General features: G+C 55.8%; 1 protein-coding gene across 2 annotated transcripts in view; it reads left to right on the top strand.

Annotated features, from left to right (window-relative positions):
- ITGB2 (integrin subunit beta 2) overlaps nucleotides 1-26,019 on the top strand; it is a 29,294-nt gene extending 3,275 nt beyond the window's left edge. For both annotated transcript variants that reach the window (XM_061423370.1, XM_061423380.1), the window contains exons 2-16: nucleotides 8,956-9,016; nucleotides 9,353-9,441; nucleotides 14,226-14,406; nucleotides 15,386-15,556; nucleotides 15,716-15,957; nucleotides 16,776-16,931; nucleotides 17,880-17,975; nucleotides 19,711-19,800; nucleotides 20,506-20,646; nucleotides 22,097-22,284; nucleotides 22,366-22,610; nucleotides 22,787-23,006; nucleotides 23,190-23,392; nucleotides 25,184-25,350; nucleotides 25,537-26,019. In XM_061423370.1, the coding sequence (XP_061279354.1) occupies nucleotides 8,959-9,016; nucleotides 9,353-9,441; nucleotides 14,226-14,406; nucleotides 15,386-15,556; nucleotides 15,716-15,957; nucleotides 16,776-16,931; nucleotides 17,880-17,975; nucleotides 19,711-19,800; nucleotides 20,506-20,646; nucleotides 22,097-22,284; nucleotides 22,366-22,610; nucleotides 22,787-23,006; nucleotides 23,190-23,392; nucleotides 25,184-25,350; nucleotides 25,537-25,599 (2,310 nt within the window). In that variant the 5' untranslated portion in view covers nucleotides 8,956-8,958 and the 3' untranslated portion in view covers nucleotides 25,600-26,019. The remainder of the gene's footprint in view (nucleotides 1-8,955; nucleotides 9,017-9,352; nucleotides 9,442-14,225; nucleotides 14,407-15,385; nucleotides 15,557-15,715; nucleotides 15,958-16,775; nucleotides 16,932-17,879; nucleotides 17,976-19,710; nucleotides 19,801-20,505; nucleotides 20,647-22,096; nucleotides 22,285-22,365; nucleotides 22,611-22,786; nucleotides 23,007-23,189; nucleotides 23,393-25,183; nucleotides 25,351-25,536) is intronic.
- The last annotated feature ends 761 nt before the right edge of the window (nucleotides 26,020-26,780 follow it).

The raw sequence follows: 26,780 nt of genomic DNA, 5'->3' as shown, positions 1-26,780 counted from the left end.
CTGTGTACTTGGTGCATGAGACTCACGCTCACAGCACCCCTGGCTCTCTGTGACCGGGAGGAAACCGAGGTCCAGAATGGGAAGTCACTGTGACCTGTCCACAGTCACTTGGCACTGGGCATAGACTTAGGCATAGCAACCCTGGGGTCAGGTTGATGGGGGCTCCAGTCCTGGCATCTGTCCTGGCTGTGGGGCTTAGGGACCCTCAGAGCCACATCCCTACCCCTGGGAGAATTGGAGCAGGTCTGGCCCCCCACCCCTAGGAATGGGAGCAGATCTGGTTCCCCCACCCCTGGGAATGGGGAGCAGGTCTGGTCCCCTACCCCTGGGGAGCAGGTCTGGTTCCCCCACCTCCGGGAATGGGGAGCAGGTCTGGCCTCCCCACGCCAGGGAGCTGCTGACGAATTGAGGCTGTGGGTGTCAGTGGCAGCCAGGCCCACAGGGAGGCTGCTGTGGGCATCACCCAGCCCTGGTCCTCTGGGACCTGGGGTCCTGAGTGACTGTCCAGGCAGGGACCATGCCCGCTGCCTGAGGCTCCCCCTGAAGACTGGCCGTGCCTGCCGTGGTCAGGTTGCTGTGGCCCAGGCCTTCACGGCCTCCGCCCTCTGCCCACGGGTCACCACAGAGCCCACAGTGTGGGGTCAGATTCCTGGGTGCTCAGATCTGGCCAGTCTGCAATGCAGAGACCTTCACACCCACGCAGCCTGATTCCACCACTCTGGAAGCTTCCAGGGGAGGGTCGTCCGGGGGAGTTGTGCCCTGGGCTATAGCTAGGAGTAGCTGGAAGTGTTCCCTGGCTGGATGAGGAGTAAGTCAGGGACTGAGGCCAGCTTCCTTGACGGGCGAGACCTCAGCAGGTCCAGGGCTCCTGCCTGAGGGGCCTCCCCATGCATGGGGCACGGTCCTCTTCCAGTGCCCCGAGGGCGGGGACACACAGAACGGCAGCCCAGCGGGACCAGTGCTCCCACCCATCTGTGGTTTTACTTTGTAAACATGTTTATTCGTATCTGGTTACAAAAGACGAAAAGTAAATGCTTTATAGTTAGTTGCAAGTTGGAACCATTCAACAGTGTTCTGGAGGCCCTTGTTGAATATCTAGTGACGAAAATCCACCAATTCATTTTTTTTTTAATATTTATTTTTATTTTGCTGTGCCAGTTCTTAGTTGCAGCAAGCAAACTCTTAGTTGTGGCCTGTGGGATCTAGTTCCCTGACCAGGGATTGAACCCGGGCCCCCTGCACTGGGAGCACGAAGTCTTAGCCACTGGACCACCGGGGAAGTCCCCAGTTCATTTTATAAACAGCATGGATGTGGCTGTGCATTGGCTTTGCAGTGGTGAGGGTTTCAGGGTGATGGGAGTTTGGGGGAGGGACAGAGGTGTGGCGCACCACAAGGGCTTGGCAGAAGTCAAAATCCTAGGATCGAGAACAGTGCCAGAGACCAGACAGGTAGCACTTGTTCTGAGAATGAGTGAATGAGTGACCGAGTTGGGAGCCGGCGTCCCAGCAGAGAGTCACTCGCCCTCAGTCTGTGGACTGAGGACTGCCCTCTGTCCGCACTGGGGACAGAAAAACTGACCACTTTGGGAACCCAGAGATATTTTAAAGCAATGCATCGACCACCACAGAATTGAAATTTTCTTAAATGTATGAATTTTGAAAAAATCAGTTTATATGTTTATTGTAGCAGTTTGAAAAATACAAACTGGGATAATGAAGAAAATTGAAAACACTTACAATGCCGCCATCCAGCAGAAATGGCCTAGTTTGGTTATTGTTCACTTACTTTTTTTTCACACAGCAACATTTTATTGGAAAAATTGAGCTGGACTCACCGTTCACACATTTTCCCTCTGTGTAGGTTCCACTCGTGAGCATCACAGTTGTTAAAAACAGTGTCCAGCTTGATAACTAGACCAGGAATCTAGGTACTTTGATTGGAATACCTGATTATCATCCAGAGCAGCCTTTTCAAATGTTTGAGAACAAGTTTCATTTCTTCTCTTCTGCATTTTGTGTTTACAACAGACTTTTCTATGGGGTATTTGCCTTTTTGCTTTTATTCCTGAGATTTCCTTAGACACAAAAATTACCATTCACCTTCTGCATGAGACAAATACTGAATGTTTTCATCTACTCAATTTTTTATCTACAAACTTTGTTTTTAGAGTCAGTCTTCTTTTTTATTTAATTTGTTGAAGTGTAGTTGATTTACACTGATGCAGGTGCACAGAAAATTGATTCTGTATATATATATACATTCTTTTCCAGTTTCTTTTCTATTATGCGTGTGTACGGGCATGCTAAGTTGCTTCAGTCGTGTCCAGCCCTGTGCAACCCTATGGACCTTAGCTTGCCAGGCTTCTCTGTCCATGGGATTCTCCAGGCAACAATACTAAAGAGGGTTGCCATTTCCTTCTCCTTCCCATTATAGGTTATAGGTTATTACAGACATTGAATATGGTTCCCTTCCCTGTTCTCTACAGTAGGTCCTTCTTATTTATCTATTTTATATATAGTAGTGTGTAAATGTTTGGAGAAGGCAATGGCACCCTACTCTAGTACTCTTGCCTGGAAAATCCCATGGATGGAGGAGCCCGCAACTTCACTTTCACTTTTCACTTTCATGCATTGGAGAAGGAAATGGCAACCCACTCCATTGTTCTTGCTTGGAGAATCCCAGGGATGTTGGAGCCTGGTGGGCTGCCATCTATGGGGTCGCACAGAGTCGGACATGACTGAAGTGACTTAGCAGCAGCAACAGTGTGTAAATGTTAATCCCAAACTCCTAATTTATCCTTTCCCACTCTCTCCCCTTTGGTAACCAGAAGTTTGTTTTCTATGTCTGTGAATATGTTTCTGTTTTGTAAATTAATTCATTTGTACCAATTTTCAGATTCTACATATAAGTGATATGATATGGTTTCATACCATTTGTCTTTCTCTTTTTGACTTACTTCATTCAAATGACAATCTCTAGATCTATCCATATTGCTGCAAATGGCATTATATCATGCTTTTTACAGCTGAGTAATGTTGTTGTTCAGTCACTCAGTCGGGTCTGATTCTTTCTGACCCCATGGACTGCAGCACAACAGGCTTCCCTGTCCTTCACCATCTCCTGGAGCTTGCTCAAACTCATGTTCATTGAGTCAGTGATGCCATCCAACCATCTCATCCTCTGTCATCCCCTTCCCCTCCTGCCTTCTATCTTTCTCAGCTTCAGGGTCTTTCTTAATGAGTCAATTCTTCGGGTTAGATGGCCAAAGTATTGTAGCTTCAGCTTCAGCATCAGTCCTTCCAATGAATATTCAGGCTTGATTTCCTTTAGGATTGACTGGTTGGATCTCCTTGCAGTCCAAGGGACTCTCAAGAGTCTTCTCCAACACCACAGTTCAAAAGCAGCATTTCTTCAGCTCTCAGCCTTCTTGATGGTCCAACTCTCACATGCATACATGACCACTGGAAAAACCATAGCTTTGACCATATGGACCTTTGTTGGCAAAGTAATGTCTCTGCTTTTTAATGCGCTATCTAGGTTGGTCATAGCTTTTCTTCCAAGGAGCAACTGTCTTTTAATTTCATGGCTGCAGTCACCATCTGCAGTGATTTTGGAGCCCAAGAAAATAAAGTCTGTCACTGTTTCTATTGTTTCCCCATCTATATGCCATGAAGTGATGGGACTGGATACCATGATCTTCGTTTTTTGAATGTTTTTTTAAGCCAGCTTTTTCACTCTCCTCTTTCACCTTCATCAAGAGGCTCTTTAGTTCTTCTTCGATTTCTGCCATAAGGGTGATATCATCTGCATATCTGAGGTTATTGACATTTCTCCAGGCAAACTTTTCTCCTGGCTGAGTAATATTCCATCATATATATATACCAAATCTTCTTTGTCCATTCCTCTATTGATGGACATTTAGGTCGCTTCCATGTCCTGGCTACTGTAAACAGCACTGCAATAAACAACTGGGATGTGTCTTTTCAAATTAGGGTTTTCGTCTCAGAGTCTATCTTCTAACAGCTTTTCCCTTAGTTTTTATGCTCAGCATCCTTACTCTGAAATACGCAGTCTCTCATTCCTTTAATCATTTCATTTCCTGCACCTGGGCTGACCTGGCCTATGATGTGAAGGGGGCGCATCTCCCCAGGAACGTGCTCTGCCCTGCACCTTCCAAGGCCAGAGTCCTGCTGCTCACTTCTCTCTCCTGGCCATTGGTCTGAGGTTCAGGGCGGCACCAACTCTGTCCCAAAGCTTCTAGATGAGTTTCAGAGGCCACTGCCCAGCTGGCAGCCACCTTGCCCCTTCCCTTTCTAAGCTCCCTGGCACCTGCCACACACACTCTCTTCCAGATGAGACCTACTGGATTGCTTTTTCCAAAGAAATGGGTTTCAGTGTATTTATCAGTTTCAGCTTTTGCATTTGTTTTCAGACTCTCCAGCTTCTTCTATTGTCTGTTTCCTCCCTCCCTCACCTCACTTCCTGAGCCCTTGGCTCTTTCTCTCGCCTCGAGCTCTCTGTCCTGCAGGTGTGCGTCATCACTCCTTTTCATCTGGCACAAAGCCACCCAGGCCCTTAGGCTTCTGTCTCTGCAGGGACAGAGGTTTTCACCATGTTGATCAGTGAGCACTGTGCGCTCTCCTTTCTGACGTGTCTGTAAACATTAAACTTGATTTCCTCTTGAACTCAAGCGATGTTGAGCAGAGTGCCTTAAAGGTTCCAATTAGCAACTGTGTGGGGGGGCATCAATTTTTTTTTCCATTTGGCCAGAAACTATGGCCCTGAAAATTTCTGCCATGGACAGTGAATTGAGCAGTGGTGAATGTGTATGGTGGGTTTTCATGGGCCTGAGAATGTGTGGGTTTGGAGAATCGGTGGGTGGTTTCCTCCTCTTCCCTGGTCTCTCTGAAACTCTAAGTCCTGGAGTGGAGGTGGGGGTTCAAGCCTCTGTTGCAATCTGCTTCTGTCCAATTCTTTCTTGTCTTTACATAAAGCAGACACAACTACATCTTAACTTTGTCTTTTTGGTTTTAAAGGTTGATACCTGTTTAAAGGTTGATGTAAACACTTTTTCTACATGAAAGAGGCTTGAATCCTCACCTCCCAGGGTGCATCTGGACACTGCCTTCTCCTCTTGTAACCTCCCCAGGGCGCTTCTGTTCCTCGTCACTTACTGGCCATGCCTCTGGGTTTATGGCAGGCTCTGATGGCAGTCAGAGGGGCCTCATCTAGGGGTCTGCACTTTGGCAGAGGCTTTGTCTTTGACAGGAAGCTGATCTGACATCAGCTCGCCCTGCCTCGGATGTGGGCCTCCCACTGCCTCTTGCTCAAACTTTTCTCCCTTTGTTGATGTTTCCTCTTTTTGTTGTCTTTTACCAAATATGAACTATGGGGTTTTGTGGCGTGTGTGGGGTTTGAAAGGAATAGATTCAGTTTTTCTTTTGAGTCTCAGTCCCTGAAGCTCAGAGCTCTGTCCACTGTGAAGGGTAATCCTCAGGGCGCCCGGGGTCTCCAGATGAACCACTTCTGTGGCTGCACTCAGTTGCGCCAGCGCCCCCCTGCTGGGCAAGGGCAAGCTCAAGGGTGACTCTGATGCAAAATCCTTGCCAGTGGCAGTGGGTTGGGGGGTGGGGGTGGGGTGGGGGTGGCCTTGGGTTTCTGAACCTGCCTGGACTTGGGGTTTTGCACCTTGAGTCCTGGTGCTGGGCTGCCCTTTGATCTGAGGAGCGTGCAGTGCAGCCTTCAGGCTGGCACATCATCAGGGAGGCACCACACACCTGGGCTCGGGTGGCCGGCTGGAGCGCCTCCTCCTTGCTCTTGGACCAGCTGTCCCAGCTGAGTCAGCGCCCCAAGTACATGAGGGCTCTTCAAGCTGGTCCAGGCCTGCAAGCCCCTCCAGGCACACAGAGAGCTGAGGCAGAGCGTGTCGCTGGGGGACCCGGACTGACACTGACCTGAGCCGTCAGCACCCAGAGGGGTCTCAGTCTGCAAAGCCCCACGATGCTGGTTTCAGGCATCAAGGCTCTGGTAGCCAGTCCTGGCCGCGGGGCACGGGTGCTGTGACCTCTGCCTGCAGCTGAGCGCAGGGCTGGCTGCAGACCCTGCCTCTGCTCCCAGCTGGCCGCCCTCAGCTCCCAGAGCTGCCGTGTGTCCAGGTGTCCTGTCCCTGAGGGGCTGTGGACACCGGGGCCAGGCTGGAGCCATTGGCAGAGGCTGTCCCAATGCTTGAGTGAGGAAGCGAGTGGGGACGACACTTGTGGGGACAGACCACCCCCCCTACTAGCTTCCTGCGGTCAAGGGAAGGACCTGCGGCCTGTGGGTTGTCTTGCCTAACCGAGGTACACTCCCTTCCCTCCAGGTGGCAGGGGCTCCAGGGGTACCACTCCAGCTGTGATCGGCTCCCCTCCCCTCTCCCCGCCCCTCGCCATCCCCCCTGTGTGGGAGGGGCTCCAGCTGTGAGCAGCTCAGGGTCCGCAGCCTGGTGCTGAGGGGCCTTAGCTTCCATAGGCCAGGATGGGGTTACCTGCCAGCTGACCCTTTGGGGTTCCATCTGTGGCCACAGGAACAAGCATGGAGAGCTGGGGTTATAGCCCCCTACTAGGCCACATGCATGGTTGGGGCACTTGGGATGGGGGGTTCCCCTCCTCTACTTGGAGCCACTTCTGGCTCAGATGTGGGGTGCTCTCCTGAGGCCGCCCGGATCTGGCAGTGCCCTGGTCAGCTGAGGTCATGGGCACACACTGGCCCGACAGGCCACCCGGCTGTGGAACCTGAAAGGACTGGGAGAACTCTGGGGCAACTCCGGGCTTTCACAAATGGGTGGGCATGCAGTGAACTGAAACCTTCTTCCTAGTTCCACTCTGTGACCCTGGAGGCCAGAGCAGGGCATGAGTTCTGCTTTTGACCTGAACAGGAAGGACCCACGGTTCCATTTTGACACTTCTAGCTCCTGATTGTAATTTTGGCAGGGACCAGGGAGCAAGGTCCCTCCGAAAAGACAGCAGGGTGAGGCTGGGTGGAACTCAAAAGGACTGGGAATTCCCAGGGGCACCCTGGGGTCCTCCTCCACCCAGAGCCTTTGGTACACATGCAGAGGTTATGGGAGAGCAGAGGCTCGGGCACGACCCACCCCACGGGCACCCAGAGCCCACAGGCCACAGCAGGGGCCACAGCAGGGACCACAGCAGGGACCACGTGGCCAGCCACACAGGCACACCTTGGGCCGGAGCCTCTGCGGGCCCAGATCTGGGACCCCGAGGCCACCGTGCTGGCCAACACCATCAGCAGTGTACTGGGCAAGGTATTCAGGGCGAGCCTGTTCATCTTGGTTTGATCTTGGTTTCTGATAAAACACAGCCACTTCCTGTCCGCTGCCTCTGGTTTGCTGGCTTCTCAGCACTCTCTCCACTCTCTTAGTATCAGATTAAAAGGCCGCAGCCCTACAGGTTTCTCAGACCTGGGGGCTCATGTGCCCAGGAAGCCCTGCCATCCCTCCTGGAAGCTAAGCTAGAGGAGGTCTGTCACTTTGGGCTGGATCTGGGTCCCTGGGACACTTCCAGGGAGGGGGTAGGCAGCAACTCCCTGAGGGCGGAGCTGGCTGGCTGGGTCCCTCGCAGCAGGCAGTGGGTTTGAAGGTGCTGCCTCCACCTCCAAGACCCAATGCCAGAACCAGCATACCAGCCTCCCGCCCCGCCCCCGCCACAGTGCCTGGGGAGCATCAGGACCAGTCAGTGATGACCCAACGCCCGGTCCAGGCCTCACTCCAGGTGCTGGGTTTCTAAGGACAGCAGGTGCGGAATAAGAAAAACACAATGGCAGTGGCCTACAGCTGGTGGCTGCAGGTAAGGCAGGTGGTGGCTCTGCAGGACTGTGTGCTGGCCACTAGCCCAAGCTCAAGTGCCCGACGCAGAGTGAGGCCAGACAAACCGAAACACCTTGGAGCAGCGAAAAGCTTACTGCAGGGCCGAGCAAAGAGATTGTGGCTCAGGCCCCACCCCCAAATCCCCGAGCTCCTCGAAGATTTCGACAAAGCATTTTTAAAGCCAAAAGGAGGGAGGGGGCTTAGCAGAGTATGTGATCAGTTTGTGTCCAGTTCTCTGATTGGTTGATGATGAGGTAATAGGGCAGGATCACAGGGGTTAACATTATCAGTCCTCAGGATCCAGTAGGTCCCGGGGCCGTGTGTTCATGGTCATCATTCAGTCAGCTTCTTCTGTTTGGTGGGGATTTTAGCTTCTGTAAAACAACCTAGGAAATGTATCTCAGAGACTGTTATCTAGGTACTTCAGGGAGAAACTAAAGCTTCTGTGACTGCCACACGGCTGAATTACTGTTTAAATTCTTACCAGTTCTCCCGGCCCAACTGCCGCTGTTACTACACATTCACATCCTTTGATCATAATTCCCCAGCCAGGCCTGGGAGACCACAGCTTTTCTGTAAACAAGAGGCAAGCAGAGGATGGGGTGGGCAGGGCCTGTCCAGTCACACCTCCTCGCCCTGGGGGCAGGCGTCCAGCAGGCAGCCAGCACAATCCTGGTTCTGCCTCCTGCCAGGAGGCCTGGGCACACCGAGTCTCTGCTCCAAGCTCAGCTCAATTCGCTGAGGACTCAGGGCCACAAAGGTGACACAGGGCCCTGACCCAGAGCCTGCCACCCCTCAGGCACACCTGTGTGTTGTGTGTGTGTGTGTGTGTATGTGTGTCACTGGCAGGAGGCCCACTCCCTGCTCACCCTTGGAGGTCAGGATGGCTCAGCGGAGTGGAGCACATGACCAGCTCAGGCCTCCTCCCCTGCTGGTCACACAGCCTGGGTGAGGGGGTAAGGGAGACTGACCTGTGTGGGCCCCACCCCACCGCTGAGCAGCCCTCAGCAGCAGGGACTGGGCCTCCCAACTCTGTGTCTCCAGGCCCAGAGTCTGGGGTCTGAAGCTATGTCACTGCCCCTTCCCTCCTCAGGACATGCTGCGCCAGCGCCCCCAGCTGCTGCTCCTAGCGGGCCTGCTTGGCCTCCAGTCCGGTGAGTCCCACGGGGGTGGCTCCTCCCGGGAACAGCGGGACCCACCCTCGCACCCTCCTGGGCGGGGCCTTAGGAAAGGCCCTGCTCTGCCCTCCCCTGCCCCTCTACCTGGGGCTGACCTGGGCCCCACCCCCCTGAAGACAGCATCCCGTGGGCCCTGGTTTCCTCCCTGCTTCCTGATCCTCCCATTGGCCCTCGTTCTCCACCACCCCTGCCTGCGGGCTTGGTCATCCATTCACAGCCCCCAGCCCCTCATTGTTGCCCTTGGAAGGCCCGCCATCTCTGGGAGAGGGGGGTCGACCGGTGCCGGCTCACCAGCCCGTGTCTCTCTCCCAGTCCTGTCCCAGGAGTGCACCAAGTACAAGGTCAGCACCTGCCGGGACTGCATCGAGTCGGGCCCCGGCTGCGCCTGGTGCCAGAAACTGGTAAGAGCCTCGCTGAATGGTGTCAGCCACCCTGAGGGTCCTCTCACCCAGCCTGCCCTTCCCTTCTTCCCTCCTCCTGGGCTGGAGCCCCTTCTCTGCCTCTGGAACTGCCGGCCCCCAGAAGCACTATCACTCTGCTTCCCAGTGGGGCAGGAGCAGGCCAGGGACGCAGCGTTGTCAGAGAGGCAGACAGACAGGCAGACACAGTGGTGTCCCCAGACAGCCTGGCAGAGGCAGATCTAAGTGAAACCACTGGGTCGGGCCAGGTGCAGCTCGTTGGGCCCTGGAGGCAGGAGCCCTGGGCAAGACAAGGAAGAGATACGTGTGGGCAGAGCTGCTGCAGCCCCGGTTCCCTGTTAGCCATCCACTCCCAGAACCGGGAGGAGTGGGGAAGCTCCCTACTGGGTCCTGAACTCTCTGCTGTCCTTACTTCATGTTTCACTTGCAAGACCCTCTGGGGAAAAAGGCAAAGGCCCAGGACAGCCAGGATGTAGGGGAACTCCACCTCCTCCTGGGGAGGACCCCTTCCCTGGGGACCCCCGAGATACTGACCATTCCCTCCTCCTGGAGATCCCTGAGGTTCAGACACTGCAGGTCTGTTTGGAAACACATGCGTGCACACACATTATTATTTTTTCTCAATTGTCCGAGAGTAGGTTGCAGACACGAGCCCCTTTGTCCCTTAAGGTTTCCAGGGACTTTCTCAAAAACAAGGTATTTACTTACAAAACCACAATGCATTTATCAAAGCCTGGAAATTTAACACAGTACTTTACTCTGATCAAATTTACACAGCTCGGGGCTTCACTGGTGGCCCAGTGGTTAAGAGTCCACCTGTCAATGCAGGGGACACAGATTCAATCCCTGGTCTGGGAAAATCCCACAGGCCGTGGAGCAACGAAGCCCCTGCACCACAGTTACTGAAGCCCATGCCCAGCGAAGGCCCAGTGCAGCCAAAATAATAAATAAGTAAAATAAATAAAAAGACAAATTTACACACCTTGTACAAATTTTGCCAATTGTTCCAATAATGTCTTTGCTATCATCCCTGCCTCACTGATCAATATTATAATCCAGGATTACACATTGCATTCGAATGTCTCTTTATCTCCTCAAACCTGGAACTTTCCTCAGATTTCTTTGTCTTTCACATCCTTGACATTCCTCAAGAGTTTAGAACAGCAGTTCTGCAGAATGTCCCTCGTGTGGGTTTGTCTGGCGTTCCCTCTGACACAGCCTGGGGTGGGCCTTTCAGCAGGAACCCCCAGGGCTCCGGCTGTCATTCTGTCCTAGTACGGGCGATGACAGCCTAGACCACTCAGCTGAGGGAATCATCTGCCAGACTCTCCACGGTGATGCCAGTATTTCCCCTTTGCAATTAGTAAGTAATTTGTGGGGAGATGCTCTGAAGCCAGGAAGCACTCTGCTTCCCTTGTAGCCTACACCCACTCACTCTAGTGTCCATTGGTTGATGGGAGCCTGAATCAGTTATCACTGGGATGGTTGCAGAATGGTGACATTCCTGTTCATGACTCCCTCCAATGCCTCCTAATGTAAGAGGAATATTTCCTTCCTGCACTCTCCCTCTCTCTTTCTCATCGGTGTGGACCCATAGATGTCTCTGTTACTCCGTAGCTTATATGGTATCACTTTCACTTTGTCATTTTGAAGCTCAAATTGTTCCCCATTTGGCCATGGGAGCCCTGGGGCTAGCCCTGTGCCCGACTAGCACACCCCAGCATCACTTCCTGAGCTCTCTCTCTGGAATCAGCAGGCGCTCCTGGCCCCTTGGCACTTGCCTGGCCACCACCAGAGGGTTCCTGGTTCCCTTCATGAGAAGCCAGGCTCCCAACATCCACAATACATTTCCACATTTCCTCCTCCTTTGACTGGGGGGAAGTGGTTACAGAGTTGCTACCACAGCACTGCAGGGAGGAGATGGGTGTGGTCTGCGTGCTCTTCTGCTGGCAAGCAGTCACAGTCCAGCTTGCAAAGTCCCTCCTCAGGGTGGGTTTCTCCCTTCCCTCCTGTGAGCTTCTGGTTTGCATCTGAAATGCAGTTAGGCTAAATTGCTTCTGAGCAGATTCCATTTTAGGGATTTTTTCCCCCTCCCCATTCCTGTTAATTTTATTTCCCTAACACTTAAAGTGGGCTTCCCAGCTGACTCAGTGGTAAAGAATCTGCCTGCCAACACGGGAGATGCAAGAGATGCAGGTTCCATCCCTGGATCAAGAAGATCCCCTGGAGGAGGAAATGGCAACCCACTCCAGTATTCTTACCTGGAGAACCCCATGGACAGAGAAGCCTGGCGGGCTAGAGCCCATAAGGTCGCAAAGAGTCAGACTCGACTGAGCCACTAAGCAGCTCGCAGGCACGCAGCAGTAAAATCTTTAATAGGGTTTCAAAAGTGAAGCCAGTACAGAGGCAGCTCAGGAAGCACCACCCCTCTAGTGGCCACGCCCCTTTAGTCTGGCCCTGCCCCCCAGCTCTCTGGCCTCCTTGTTGGTTGTTCAGGGGCTCGGCCATGTCTGACTCTGTGACCCCATGAACTGCAGCACAACAGGCTTCCCTGTCCTTCACCATCTCCCAGAGCTTGCTCAAACTCATGTCCATTGAGTCTGTGATGCCATCCAACCATCTCATCCTTTGTCGCCCCCTTCTCCTCCTGCCCTCAATCTTTCCCAGCATCAGGGTCTTTTCAAATGAGTCAGCTCTCCGCATCAGGTGGCCAAAGTATTGGAGTTTCAGCTTCATCATCAGTCCCTCCAATGAACACCCAGGACTGATCTCCTTTAGGATGGACCTGTTGGATCTCCTTGCAGTCCAAGGGACTCTCAAGAGTCTTCTCCAGTATCATAGTTCAAAAGCATCAATTCTTCAGCTCTCAGCCTTCTTGATGGTCCAACTCTCACATCCATACATGACTACTGGGAAAACCATACTTTGACTATACACAACTTTGTCAGCAAAGTAATGTCTCTGTTTTTTAATATGCTGTCTAGTCATAGCTTTTCTTCTAAGGAGCAAGTGTCTTTTAATTTCATGGCTGCAGTCACCATCTGCAGTGATTTTGGAGCCCAAGAAAATAAAGACTGTCACTGTTTCCCCATCTATTTGCCATGAACTGATGGGACTGTATGCTATGATCTTAGTTTTCTGAATGTTGAATTTTAAGCCAACTTTTTCACTCTCCTCTTTCACCTTCATCAAGAGGCTCTTTAGTTCTTCTTCACTTTCTGCCATAAGGGTGGTGTCATCTGCATATCTGAGGTTATGATATTTCTCCCGGCAATCTTGATTCCAGCTTGTGCTTCCTCCAGCCCGGCATTTTGCATGATGTATTCTGCATATAAGTTAAATAAGCAGGGTGACAATATACAGCCTTGACATACTCCTTTTCCAATTTGCAACTAGTCTGTTGTTCCATGACTGGTCCTAACTGTTGCTTCTTGACCTGCATACAAACTTCTTAGGAGGCAGGTAAGGTGGCCTGGTACTCTCATCTCTTTAAGAATTTTCCATAGTTTTTTGTGATCCATAGAGTCAAAGGCTTTAGTGTAGTCAATGAAGCAAAAGTAGATGTTTTTCTGGAACTCTCTTGCTTTTTCTATGATCCAAGGTATGTTCACAATTTGATCTCTGGTTCCTCTGCCTTTTCTAAATCCAGCTTGAAGATCTGGAAGTTCTCAATTCATGTACTGTTGAAGCATAGCTTGGAGGATTTGTAGCATTACTTTGCTGGCATGGGCTGCTGCTGCTGCTGCTCCTAATTCGCTTCAGTCGTGTCCGACTCTGTGCAACCCCACAGACGGCAGCCCACCAGGCTCCCCCGTCCCTGGGATTCTCCAGGCAAGAACACTGGAGTGGGTTGCCATTTCCTTCTCCAATGCATGAAAGTGAAAAGTGAAAGTGAGGTCGCTCAGTCGTGTCCGACCCTTAGCGACCCCATGGACTGCAGCCTACCAGGCTCCTCCATCCATGGGAGTTTCCAGGCAAGAGTACTGGAGTGGGGTGCCACTGCCTTCTCCATGCTAGCGTGTGAGATGAGTGCAGTTGTGCAGTAGTTTGAACAGTCATTGGCATTGCCTTTTGGGATTGGAATAAAAACTGACCTTCTCCAGTTCTGTGGCCACTGCTGAGTTTTCCAAATTTGCCAGCATGTTGAGTGCCTCTTATCAGGCCTGTCTGGTTGTTATCCCCTAGGAGGAAGCCAGACCCACCAACGCGGCCCCTTGGCTCTCCCTGCTGCAGCGACATCCAGGGGGCCTTCATGGGGGCAGGGTGGTCATGAGGAAAGTGCCCTGGACCCAGGACCCCCACGCTCCCCCCTGTCTTTTCCTTCTGATCTACTTGGCCCAGAGCCCTGGCCTCTATTCCAGGTTCCCGGGGTGCCCCGGCATTAACTGGTAGGCCAAGAGGGGCACCCGCGTTCCCTCAGGAGAGAGCCACTCCCTGCCAGCAAGGCACTGCTGAGGAACGGGTTGAAAACCTGGGCCAGCTGCTCGATGGGCCATGGAGGGTACCCATGGGTATGCCTGGACCTGAGATGCTGGCCCTGAGCTGCTTCCACTGCTGGAGGCTGTGGGGAGAAGCCCGCTGGCGCCAGGCTCTCCTGCGACCCCGAGCCTTGTGAAGAGGCTGCCCAGCCCCCCCCCATCCCCGCCCTGCCCCCCAGGGACCTCTTCCTGAACAGTGGAGCAGATGAGGGGGTCAGCCTGGCACAGCACCCACAGCATGGGCTCCCATATTTCCTCTGTGCTACCCCTGACCCCTGCCTCCCCCAGAACTTCACAGGGCAAGGGGAGCCTGACTCCATTCGCTGTGACACACGAGCGGAGCTGCTGTCAAAGGGCTGCCCAGCTGACGACATCATGGAACCCAAGAGCCTCGCTGAGACCCGGGATAGCCAGGCGGGCAGTCGGAAGCAGCTGTCCCCACAGGAAGTGACGCTCTACCTGAGACCAGGTAGGCTTGGCTGGCTAGGGGTGGGCCGGCCCTAATGGCACATGTATCCATGTGTCCCTGCCCCAGGAGGATGTCCCCAACGCCCCATCTGCAGCTGGTGCCTAGTCTCGCTTTTAGCACTGAGTTCTGCGTCCTAAAAAAAAGGGAGAATAAACCATCTGGAAAACACTCCTTATCCCTCTCTCAGAAGATGAGGTATTTTTTGGCTGAGTGAAGGCTCTGATAAGGCCTGTAAACTAGGAACCCAAGTAAACCTTTGAATCAATGTTGCCCACCTGACTTAACCACAGACCCAGGTATAGGACACAGCTCTCTGTTAGCACTCCAAGAAACATCCTTCAGGAAGGTGGCTTGGTGGAACAGCAGGGGGTTATGGTGGACGGCCATGGGCAGGGCTGGGGTAGCCACATGGGGGAGCTGATGCTGGAAGGTGGGCTGGCAGAGGGGACTTGATGGTCATGGCTTTGTCGAGCACCAGGCATCTACCTGAGAGCTGGGGACACAGGCTATTTGTATTGACAAGGAAAGAAGTCGTTACAAGTGCGGGTGGTGATTAAGATGACGAGGAGCAGAAACTAGGGCAGCTGGGACTGAGGAAGTGGGGGGGGGGTCCCCAGGATGGCCAGGGAGCCCTTTTGGGCCCTGGCAGGTTTGCTTAGCAGCTGGTGGTAGAGAAGGCCTTACCAGGGAGACCCAAAGAGATCCAGGTAGAACTGAATCTCAACAGTGCTGGATAAACAATGACCACTTCTTATATCTTCTTGTATCCAGCACATCTTGTATCCAGATGGTCTTCTATGTCAGAACGTGTGCTTTGCCTGAAATCGGAATCTGAATAGGCGTCCTGCATCCTATCCACCAGCCTCAGAGAATGGGGGAGTCCTGAGGGTTCTGAGGCCTGCAAGAGGCATCAGTGCCCCCGAACCCCCCCACCCCCAGACCAGGTGGTACACCCTGACTCTCTCCCAAATCCTGGCAGGTCAGGCAGTTGTGTTCAACGTGACCTTCCGGAGGGCCAAGGGCTACCCCATCGACCTGTACTACCTGATGGACCTCTCCTACTCCATGGTGGATGACCTCGTCAACGTCAAGAAGCTGGGGGGTGACCTGCTCCGGGCCCTCAATGGCATCACCGAGTCGGGCCGCATTGGTGAGGCAGCTACTCCATCTTCCCCTGAAACCCCAAGCCCCGGTCCCAGGCACCTCTGCACCTCTGCACCCCAAGGGCAGGGCGCCAGGCCCCTCCCCACGTGCCGGGCCTTCCTACCCCGCTCTGGTAAGAGGCTCATGGCCCCTCACTGTCCCCCAGGTTTCGGGTCCTTCGTGGACAAGACGGTGCTCCCCTTCGTCAACACGCACCCCGAGAAGCTGCGGAACCCCTGCCCCAACAAGGAGAAGGAGTGCCAGCCCCCGTTCGCCTTCAGGCACGTGTTGAAGCTCACTGACAACTCCAAACAGTTCGAGACAGAAGTCGGGAAGCAGCTGATCTCGGGGAACCTGGACGCCCCTGAGGGTGGGCTGGACGCCATGATGCAGGTGGCCGCGTGCCCGGTGAGGCTCCGTCCTGAGCAAACCTTCTGAAGCCCAAATAAGAGGAAATGACCCTGGAAAGCAAGACCCCTTTGCCGCCCGATCCTGGTAGTCCCCCTACTTCCAGAGCCCCTCAGAGAATAAGGTCATCCTGGCCAGGCTCGCCCACAGTTATGTGGTTTCAGTGTCAGTGCCGGCCACTCCCCGGCCACTGCTGACCCCTCCCACGTGGTCCTGTGCTGCGCTGTATCTGTGACGTCGGTGTTACAGCGCGTCGATCCTGTTTAGCCACGCAGTCCTGTCCCCTTCACAGATGGGATCCCAGCCCTCCAGGTGCTCTGGTCCCTGGGCACACCGCCCTGCCTCATGGACCCAGACTTTCACGTCTGTGTGATTATCATGGTTCATGACACGTGTTGCTGACGTGCCCGCCTCCATCACCCCCTCACCCCAGTGCCTATGGCCGCTTTCCTGTGTTGGCAGTGCTTTTCCACTGAGATAAACATTTCTAAGTATTTTTTCTTCTGAGCTGACTGGGCATGGAGGATGCAGTGTTCAGATGTGCATTCCTATCCCCTCGGCGTCCCACACCCGCCCAGGCATCGGGGAGGCTGTCACCCTGCAGACACTTCTCGGGTTCCCCTGAGCGCTGGAATCTGCAGCAGACACAGGACCCTGAGTCGAGCAGCTGAGGCCTTCTGTGCTCCCCGTGCTCCCTAGAAAACCCAGGTGTTGGGGGCACACAAGGCCCCCATAGCAAGCTCAGCCTTGGCTCCTGCAGTCTGTGGGGGCCCCACTGGGGAAACCAAGGCAGGTCATCCCCACCGTCTCTTTGTCAGGAGGAAATCGGCTGGCGCAATGTCACCAGGCTGCTGGTGTTCGCCACGGACGATGGGTTCCACTTTGCGGGCGATGGAAAGCTGGGTGCCATCCTCACCCCCAATGACGGCCGCTGCCACCTGGAAGACAACCTGTACAAAAGCAGCAACGAATTTGTGAGTTCAGCATCCTGGGTGGGAGGTGGGAGGGTGTGGGTCTGCCCCAGGGCAGCGGGGGTGCAGGCTCACTCCCAGCCCGGAGTCCAGAGGGGCGAGAAGGGGCCCTCGCTCCCAGGGAGGTGCTTTGATGGCACCGAGAGGGTAGAATTCCCTGGTCTGCTGGCATTGTAATCCCTGGAGCTGCAGAGGATTTCAGAGATGGGACCCTTGGGGCCCTCCACCTGCAGCCTGCAGACTTGAGGCGGGAGGTGGTGGTGGCAGCTCTCAGGGGCCCACCGACTGGGACAGGATGAAGGTGACATCTGAGGTTCCTGTGAGCTTCTGTCTGAAATTGTACATGAGACAGCTGTGAAAATAGTGCCACTGTGCTGTTCCCCACTGGCTGAGCGGATGAAGAATCCACCTGCAAGGCAGGAGACACAGGAGACACGGGTTCGATCCTTGGGTTGGGAGGATCCCCTGGAGGAGGAAATTGCAACCCACTCTGGTATTCTTGCCGGGAGAATCCCATGGACAGAGAAGCCTGGCGGCCTACAGTCTATGGGGTCACACAGAGTTGGACACGACTGAGTGACTACGCATGCTGGCGTGCAGCGTCTGTGATCTCTGCCCTACAGCTCAGACACAGCGAGGTGCTGCTCACTCATCTCCACGCTGAGGGTCTGTGAGCCGTTACTTGCCACTGGACTTCTTTTTTGGTGCATTGATTAAGAAGCACACCACAACTTTTAATATTTTCTTGAGTGTATTTCAGTATTGTCCATTTCCCTACTAATCCCACTCTCTTACGTGTTTGCAAACATCACTGGGAACAGCCCCATCACAGCACAAGCAGGGCGGAGCCTCTGCACTCTGGGCAGTCACTTCTGCCTGTAGGGGCTGACGGGTGGCCTGGATGGCTTGTCCCCAGCCTCAGGGCTATCTGACTGGGGGTCTCCTCTCTAGGACTACCCATCAGTGGGCCAGCTGGCACACAAACTGGCAGAAAGCAACATCCAGCCCATCTTTGCAGTAACCAAGAAGATGGTGAAAACGTACGAGGTAAGTGGGCTTGAGGCAGGACAAGGTGTTGCAGCTCAAGAGTGACAAAATCTGGGGTGATCAGACTGAGTGCTGCTTCTGCACTGGGTGTGCTGGCCAAGGCCATGTGGGCAGCCCCAGACAGTGAGCACTGTGGAGGGAGGAGCTGACAGGTCCCTGTGGCTCAGTGATCGTGGTTTTGCTACAACATAGCAAACCCTTTGAGTCTGCAGGTCCCATTCTTCACATCAGGAAAAGTTCCTTGTTTTGTGTCCAAGTACATTTGCACATCAGCACTTCTCCCCTCTGCCCGTCACTGGAGGGCTGTTTTACTTGTTGTCTTGTGTTTTCGCTGCTGGGCTCAGCGTGGCGGCCTCTGGCTGTGATGGGCTGGGGGCGCCTCCTGGCCCCTCTCCTCCTCTAAGTCCCAGGCTCCTTCCTCTTGCTTGTGACCTGCTGTGCCTGTGCGGGACACTTGCAGGCCCGACGGTGGGACCAGCCACACCCGCCGTCAGCATTCGGGGCCCCACCTCGGGCACAGGATGCAGGGGGCATCCAGGGAGGAGGGACAAGTGGCCAGGGTGGGTGCAGTGGCAAGGGGGTGCAGCTGAGAGACCACTGCCCCACAAGTTGCCTGAGCACCGGCAGGTCAGGACCTCCAGTCACCACGTCCCCAACCGAATTACCGGATGCGACAGTCTCTCCTCACCGAGTGGCAGCATGGGTCCCAGCACACTCGTGTCCCAGAAGGCAGTGTGGTGAGAGGGCAGGAGCTGGAGATGGAATACATGGACCCCGGACCCTGCTCTCCAACAGCAAGGCGAGGCCCCGGGCAGTCACAGGCCTCGCTGAGTCTCAGCTTCCTGACCCCCATTCCTGGAGCTCCTGGGGGGTTCTAGGAGGCCCAGGGTCTGTGTGGACAGTTTACGCAGGACCCTCCTCAGTACATGTTTCTGCTCTGAGTGGAGAGCAGGTGGCTTGGCGGACTTCCCGAGCCCCAGCGGGGTCCTGAGCTAGGAGCTAGGAGCATCACCTGCTCGGTGATGGAGGCCCAAGGTGGGTGGCCAGGTTGTGATGATCCTCGTAAGCCACAAATGGAGGGGACTGGACTCCATTCAAGGGCATCACAGCAGGGTTGGGGGCAGGGACATGGCCCAGCCCTCGGCTCTGCAAGATAAACTGATGGTGTAATTTCCTGTGAAAGATAAGCTAAGCGGGAGAGAGGCGGCGGCAGAGGGCACAGATGGTCCTGGAGGCTGGCCCCAGGCTTGCCTGCATGACCCGGTGCTCCGGCCTGCCTACGAAGAGGTGTACCTGGACTGGATGTGGCCCTGCCTGCCAGAGTCAACCGGCACGCTGTTGTTTAACGCAGCCATTGTTGAAATTATGTCAGCTCATTCACACGCTCAGTACACGTCGCTTCCTGACTTCATGCCACATTTTACGATGACCTGTGCCCTTGGTTTGTTTGTGCCTGTCACATCTGCGAGGTGGGGCGGGCCCCTAGCTGTGGCACGTCTTCCCGGCTCTGCTTTCAGTGACCAGCTTGAAATAACCAGGGGGAAGTAGTTTTACCAAGCAAATGTCTGCCCACACAACACTGACCGTGCACACAGTAAGAAGTCAAGTGGGGGGTTGTCTGGGCCATCTCACCAGCAAGAAGGAAACCCTCAGGGGTGTTACAGAACTGGGTGGACACTGAGGAGTCTTCAGCCCCATGGTTCTGGCCACGGCTACCTGTGTTCTGCCCTGACAGAAGCTGACAGAGATCATCCCCAAGTCTGCAGTCGGGGAGCTGTCTGAAGATTCCAAGAACGTGGTGGAGCTTATCAAGAATGCCTACAATGTGAGTCCCCCGGGCAGTCAGCGAAGATGGGGTCCCCACCGCAGGTCAACAGGAGGGTGATCTGATGCGGAGAGCCCCGGCCTTGTCTGGGCCACCCTCGGGCGCCTCCACTGGGAAGCAATGTCCTCCCTGGTTAATGGCGCGGTAGGTGCCACCCCAGGCCCTCCTGCACTTGGCTGGAACATGAGCGTCAAGCCCTCTTACAGCCGCAGGGCCTGAGGGCCTCACGGACTCAGCTTGCTGGGCACACCAGGAAGCGCTGGCGGCACTGGGTGAATTCGGAGCCCTGTGGGGGAGCTCCGTCTGCTGCTCCTGCCCTGTTGGAGCCCTAAGCCCCAGCAGACCCTCCCAAACTCCAGATGCTGTCTGGGAGGGGCTGTCTCACCTCTCTGTCTACCTTTATGTCTCTCTGTTTTTCTCTCTCTGTGTCTGTCTCTCTCATTCACTTAAACAGTTTTTCCAGCTCCTGCCCTGTGCCAGGCACTGGGGTTTCAGTGGTGAGTGGACAGTTGAGCCCCTCTTCTCATGGGGCTGGGGCCTGTCTCCACGTCCGTACCCTCCACTGGCCTGTCTTGAGGGGCGTGACGTGGGTGACCTGGCACCCACAGAGCTCTCCATGGATGTGTGGTGGGTGGCGGGGGAGGTGAGAGGCATGCCAGCCATGGCCTGGAAGATGAGTCTGATGGCACCACTGTCTCCCCACAGAAACTGTCCTCCAGAGTCTTCCTGGATCACAGCACCCTCCCTGACACCCTGAAAGTCACCTACGACTCCTTCTGCAGTAACGGGAAATCGCAGGTGGACCAGCCCAGAGGGGACTGCGACGGCGTCCAGATCAACGTCCCGGTGAGGCTCCCTCCCAGCCTCTGGAAGGGGTTCCCCTTGGACAGCAAGAGGGTGTGCCCTGGCCAATGGCCTACCAGGGATCAGCTAAGAGGTTGGGCCTGTCCACCTTCGGTCCAGTTCCTTCCTTTTAAAATCCACAAACGCTGTGGCCTGATGTGGACAGACCCCAGCGCCCCCTGGTGGCAAATGCTGGGCATAGCACCACACGCCTAAAAAGGGCATTCCTTCCCCTCTGGGCATCTGCTTTGGTTTGATTTTCCTGATTTTTGTGGTTTTGTTTATTGTTATTATTGTTATGAATTTATTTATTTGGCTGCGTCAGATCTTTGTTGTGGCACATGGGCTCTCCAGTTGTGGTGAGCGGGCTTAGTTGCCCCTTGGCATGTGGGATCTTAGTTCCCCAACCTGGGATGGAACCCAAGTCCCCTGCATTGGAAGGCAGATTCTCAACCCCTGGACCACCAGGGAAGTCCCTGTTTTTTGACAAAGACATTAAAGCAGGGGCCACACAGATGATTACAAGCAGGCAGTGAGTTGTTTCTCTAATAGTTTAAATTTGTCATGACCAGGAATGATTCAACGTTTCCTTTCACCAGCTGTGAATTAATATTCAGCAAAATACTTCCATTTATTTCTGAATGACATTGAAATTCTTTCAAATATGTGACTTACTAAGTGCATGTGAACTTTGACTGAAATCTCTGCCCCTCTTACTGGGGGATCCATACCCGAATGTACTCAGTGTTGACTGCCTGATTCCTCCCTGATGTTTCTGCTCTGTCTTCATGTACTGGGTGGAGACTCACTTACGTTGACCGGCAGTGCTCCCTGAAGCTCCCTGAGGGCTGAGCAGCAGAGCAGTGTGTGTGTGTGTGTGTGTGGTGGGGTGGGGTGGGGGTGGGGGTGGGGCTCTGTGCTGCCAGCTCAGTTCTTCTGGGGCATTCAGGCTCAAGATACACCTTCACATGCAGAATCTAGGACTTCCTATGGTATTCTGACATCTTAGCCTCTGGGCTTCAGGACAAAATACCTGGAGAAAATATACATCATTTATTAATACGAAGTCACTTTAAAATCCCTTTAAGAGATGCATGATTAAAAGAATTCTAAAGACACCTCCGCGCAAGTCCAGGCCACCTGAGGATGGAGGGTGGGGGGAGCTGGGTGGGGGTGCATGTTCCAGCATGTCCGAGTTTACAGCTCTCATCTTCTCCCTCATCTCCCTTCCTGAGCCCTGGAGCCACCTGGAATGTCCCTGTCCTTCCCCTCTCCCACCGCGATCCACTCCTTCCCTGGCCCAGCAGAGGCAGCACCCTACCAGCCTGGTAGCAGAGGGTGGTGGCCCTTCCCCTTCTAGGCTGTGCCCTTGTTCATGCTGCCCAGAGGAGATCAGAGCAGGGTCATGAGCCTGGGGTCCCATGCTCACCTGAGCTCTACGTTCCCATGACAGATCACCTTCCAGGTGAAGGTCACAGCCACCGAGTGCATCCAGCAGCAGTCCTTCACCATCCGGGCGCTGGGCTTCACGGACACGGTGACCGTGCGGGTCCTCCCCCAGTGCGAGTGCCAATGCCGGGACGCCAGCAGGGACGGCAGCATCTGCGGCGGCAGAGGCTCGATGGAGTGCGGCGTCTGCAGGTGAGGCCGCCGCCCCGCCCCCGGCGCAGGCGCCCGGAAGCAGGGTGCGCTCCGGAGGGCTCTGACCCCGCATTCCCGCAGGTGTGACGCCGGCTACATCGGGAAGAACTGCGAGTGCCAGACGCAGGGCCGGAGCAGCCAGGAGCTGGAGGGCAGCTGCCGCAAGGACAACAGCTCCATCATCTGCTCGGGGCTGGGGGACTGCATCTGCGGGCAGTGCGTGTGCCACACGAGCGACGTGCCCAACAAGAAGATCTACGGCCAGTTCTGCGAGTGCGACAACGTCAACTGCGAACGCTACGACGGCCAAGTCTGCGGGGGCGAAAGTGAGTGCTGGGGGGCCGCGGGACAGAGCCTCGGCCGCATGGGGCCGGGGGCTTTGGCCAGGGCGGGGCTCGGGAGGGACTGAGTCCGAGGCGGCTTTGTCTTCCAGGGCGGGGATGGGGTCCGGAGCGGGCCGGGGCTGGGGCGGGACTGAGTCCGCGGCCGCGCTGTCTTCCAGAGAGGGGGCTCTGCTTCTGCGGCACCTGCAGGTGCGACGAGCGGTATGAGGGTTCGGCATGCCAGTGCCTCAAGTCCACTCAGGGCTGCCTCAACTTGGACGGCGTCGAGTGCAGCGGCCGCGGTCGATGCCGCTGCAATGTGTGCCAGTGCGACCCCGGCTACCAGCCGCCCCTGTGCAGCGAGTGCCCGGGCTGCCCCGTGCCCTGCGCGGGCTTCGCGTGAGTGTCCGCCGCCCCGCCGGGCTCGCACCTCCTTGCGGATGGGGAGAACCACTGCCCGGCCCCGGGCGCGGGGCGGGGGCGCGGGCGGCCCGCCCTCCCCAGAAGGCCCTGCACAGACCCGCCGCTCCCGGCGGCCACTCCTCCCAACCCCGCCCGCGCTCACGCCCCGGCTCCCCGCAGCCCCTGCACAGAGTGCCTGAAGTTCGACAAGGGCCCCTTCGCCAAGAACTGCAGCGCAGCGTGCGGGCAGACGAAGCTGCTGTCCAGCCCGGTGCTCGGCCGCAAGTGCAAGGAGCGCGACTCCGAGGGCTGCTGGATGACCTACACCCTGGTGCAGCGCGACGGGCGGGACAGATACGACGTGCACGTGGACGACATGCTCGGTGAGCCCGGGGTGGGGGTGGGGGTGTCGGGAAGAGTCCCCTCCGCGCCCCTACTCTCCACCCCGGGGCCCTGCATCTCTCAACCCGCCCCCGCCGCACCCCCACCATACCCCGCCCCCACCTCATCTCTCAGCCCGCCCCCGTCGTTGTGGGCGGTGGGCTGTCCCACAGTAGAGCTTCCCCAAGCCGAGCGGGTCCTGAGAGCCCGGCGGAGGGGATTGTGGGGACCTCCAGACCCAAGTCCAGCCCTTGCCCTGGAGGGGCCTGCAGAGCTGCTGCTCTCTTCCCCAGATGCCCACTACCCTCCAGTCACCCGGCTCTGCCCAGGACCCAGAGACCAGCGCAGTCTTCATAGGTCCCCCCATGACACAGTCTGGGGACATATGAGCAGGTTCTGAGGGGCAAAGACTCCAGCGGGGCCTGTTTCTGAGGTCAGAGGTCAGAAGGTATCTCTAAGGAGGACAGTTGCAGATAGTTGGAGAAGGTTTCAGGTGCTGGGCTGGGCACTTACTGGACCCCTGAGAGTCCAGGGGAGCCTTAGGTCTTTTCCCAGACATAAAAGGAGGCTGCCAACAGCTTTCAGAGGAGCTTTCAGAAGCCGGACACACACCTGGGAAGGGCCACAGCCCGGCCCAGGCACTGAGCAGGGCTGGGTTGGGGCCCTGGGGGCGGCGTGGACAGAGCCTGCTCTGGAATGTAACTCTGGGCAGGATCGAAAGGGACAGGTGATGAGTGGGGGCAGAGGGTGGGTCAGTTTCAAGGAGGTACATTGAGTGATGATGACATTTTGAGATGGAGGGACTTAGAACAACAGACCCCTGAGGGAATGAGTGTAAGGGTTGGAGCAGCAGCACCCAGAGCCATCTGGACACCAGATCTGAGTACCCCACCCTTCCCACTCAGAGAGGCTGAGGGTACGAGCACAGGCTTCCAGGCCAGCCTCCAGGGTGACCGCAGCAGACATGTGACAGCTGTCCACCCAGGTTCTTGCAAGACTGGGATCTGCTCCCGCTCTCCCTCCCCAGGAAAGGACCCCCAGGAAGGCATGTGGGGCCCAGTCCATTGTGTATCCCCAGGGCTGCAGAGCCCAGCCTGCTGGGGTGGATGGCTCTCCCTGGGTTTTCAGAGCAGATGTGCCGTCAGGTCTGGATTGGGGCAGCCGTGGCTACGGTGTTTAGTCTCTAAGGACATGAGGCTCCCTGGAAAGGCCAGGGTGATGAACGAGGGAGCACCACGGACTCCGGTGCCCTCAGCCAGGCAGACAGGGAGAGGCTTGCACCAAGTGCGGTGCTTCTGTCGGCAGCTGGAGGGGGGCTTGCACCAAGTTCGGTGCCTTTGTCGGCAGCCAAAGTGGGCATGTGGCAGTCCAGAGACCCCCACCTGAGCTCAGCAGGAGGCTGGGTGCAGCCCCCTTGGGCACTGGGACCCTGCCTCCCATTCCCAAGGCTGCTGCTGTGAGTCTCCCCGGGAATGCTTGCATGAGGAGAGTCCCCCCTAAACTCTGATACAGTGTGGTCTGGGTGGGAGGCCAGAGTCTGGCCCTGGTTTCTGGCAATCCGGGCCCCCCTTTCCTTCTCTGTAAACAAGGGCCCTCTCGACTTCATTGGGAACCACGGAGCCTGGCCTTGTGCTCAGCTCTGGGCTCTCCTGGGCTGGGGGCCGGGGCCAGGGCTGGTTTGCTTACTACCTGCCACAGAGATCTGGCAGTGGGACCTGGACACCGTGCAGGGACAGGGCTGACACCCGGGGCCTGGGAGCCGGGGCAGCCTTGACACCACATGTATGCCCTAGAGTGTGTGAAGGGCCCCAACATCGCTGCCATCGTGGGGGGCACCGTGGGGGGCGTCGTGCTCGTCGGCATCCTCCTGCTGGTCATCTGGAAGGCCCTGACACACCTGAGCGACCTCAGGGAGTACCATCGCTTCGAGAAGGAGAAGCTCAAGTCCCAGTGGAACAACGTGAGTGGCCTCAGGGTCCCTGCGAAGGCCCACCTCCTACCCTCCAAGCCAAGGCGTCCCCACGGGCGTGTGCGCCTGCCCCACCCCCGCCCCTGAACCTCGTCCACCCCCAGTGGACACTGTTGTGGCCCAGAGCCCAGCGCCTTCCTCCTTGTGCTGACAAGCCACGTTTGCTTTTCTCACCAGGATAACCCTCTTTTCAAGAGTGCCACCACGACAGTCATGAACCCTAAGTTTGCCGAGAGTTAGGGGTGCCCGGTGAAGACAAGGCCTTCTGCACCACCCAGATGGGAACACCCCCTCTCCACGTCCCCTCCAGCAGGCTGACCGTGACCCCGCTGCCTCGTGGACGTGGCTGACAACTTCACCGTTAACCAAAAATGCACTGCTTTTTCTGCCCCAGAATGATGGGCGTGGCCAGGTTATTCTATGGGCTCATGGTAAGGGCCAGCCTACCCCTTCTGATATGAATGACTTTTGATAGCAAGTCAGAGAAGGAATTGCCTACATTTTGTATGGTTACACACAGGTCCTTTGTAAAAATTAGCACAGCAGTCTGATGAAGAATTATTTATGTGTGAACTTCTCAGGGTATGAAGTTACATCCCCTTGGTTATGCTGCCCCCAATCAATAAAAAAAAAATCAATAAAATCTTCTTGTGCAGAAGCTTTCATGGGAGCCAGGCTCTGCTCCTCTGCCACTGCACTCTGAGGGTCCGTGTGGCCTCTGGGCCAGGGCATGGGGTTCTCTTTTTCTCCTTCCTCATCTGTGGCCCATGCAAGGCTCTCTCTGTCCCTACCTGGGTCCCCCTCAAAAGCTGCTTTGAGAAGGAGCAGACCCCCACAAGGGGGTCCCATTGTGGAGCCTGAGTAGGGCTGAGGCAAGATGGGAAAGTGGGCGTCTGTCCCCCTCTCCACTGTCTACACCTGTTCTCGGCTAATGATGGGACAGAGTTTGAGTGTGTTTCTTGTGGGCTGTTTTCTAGAGTGACCTGGAGGTCACGTTGATCCGATGTGTGATGACAGCAGAGGGAAGGTCCCACCGTGATCACTGAGACCTGTGTGTATCTGCCAGTCTCAGTACGCTTGGTATGGGTCAGGGTCCAGGTGTGGCCAGTGAGAGCCCGTGAGGATGGGGCAGTCCTTGGATCCCCAAGGAAGGGCCGTACTCCCGTAAACTAAGATTTTCTGGGACTTCTCTGGTCACGGAGTTGGGAGTCTGCCTGCCAGTGCAGGGGACACGGGTTCCTTCCCTGCTCCAGGAAGATCCCACATGCCAAAGGGCAGCTGAGCCCGTGCACCGCAACTACTGAAGCCTGGTCACCCTAGAGCCTGTGCAACAAGAGAAGCAAGCTCACTGCAGAGAGAGAGCAGCCCCTGCTCAGGGCAACCAGAGAAAGCCCTTGGGCAGCAACAACGACCCAGCACAG

Source organism: Bos javanicus, chromosome 1, assembly GCF_032452875.1.
Source record: "Bos javanicus breed banteng chromosome 1, ARS-OSU_banteng_1.0, whole genome shotgun sequence".
NCBI classification, from domain to species: domain Eukaryota; kingdom Metazoa; phylum Chordata; class Mammalia; order Artiodactyla; family Bovidae; genus Bos; species Bos javanicus.
This window is presented reverse-complemented; position numbering and strand designations above follow the sequence as displayed.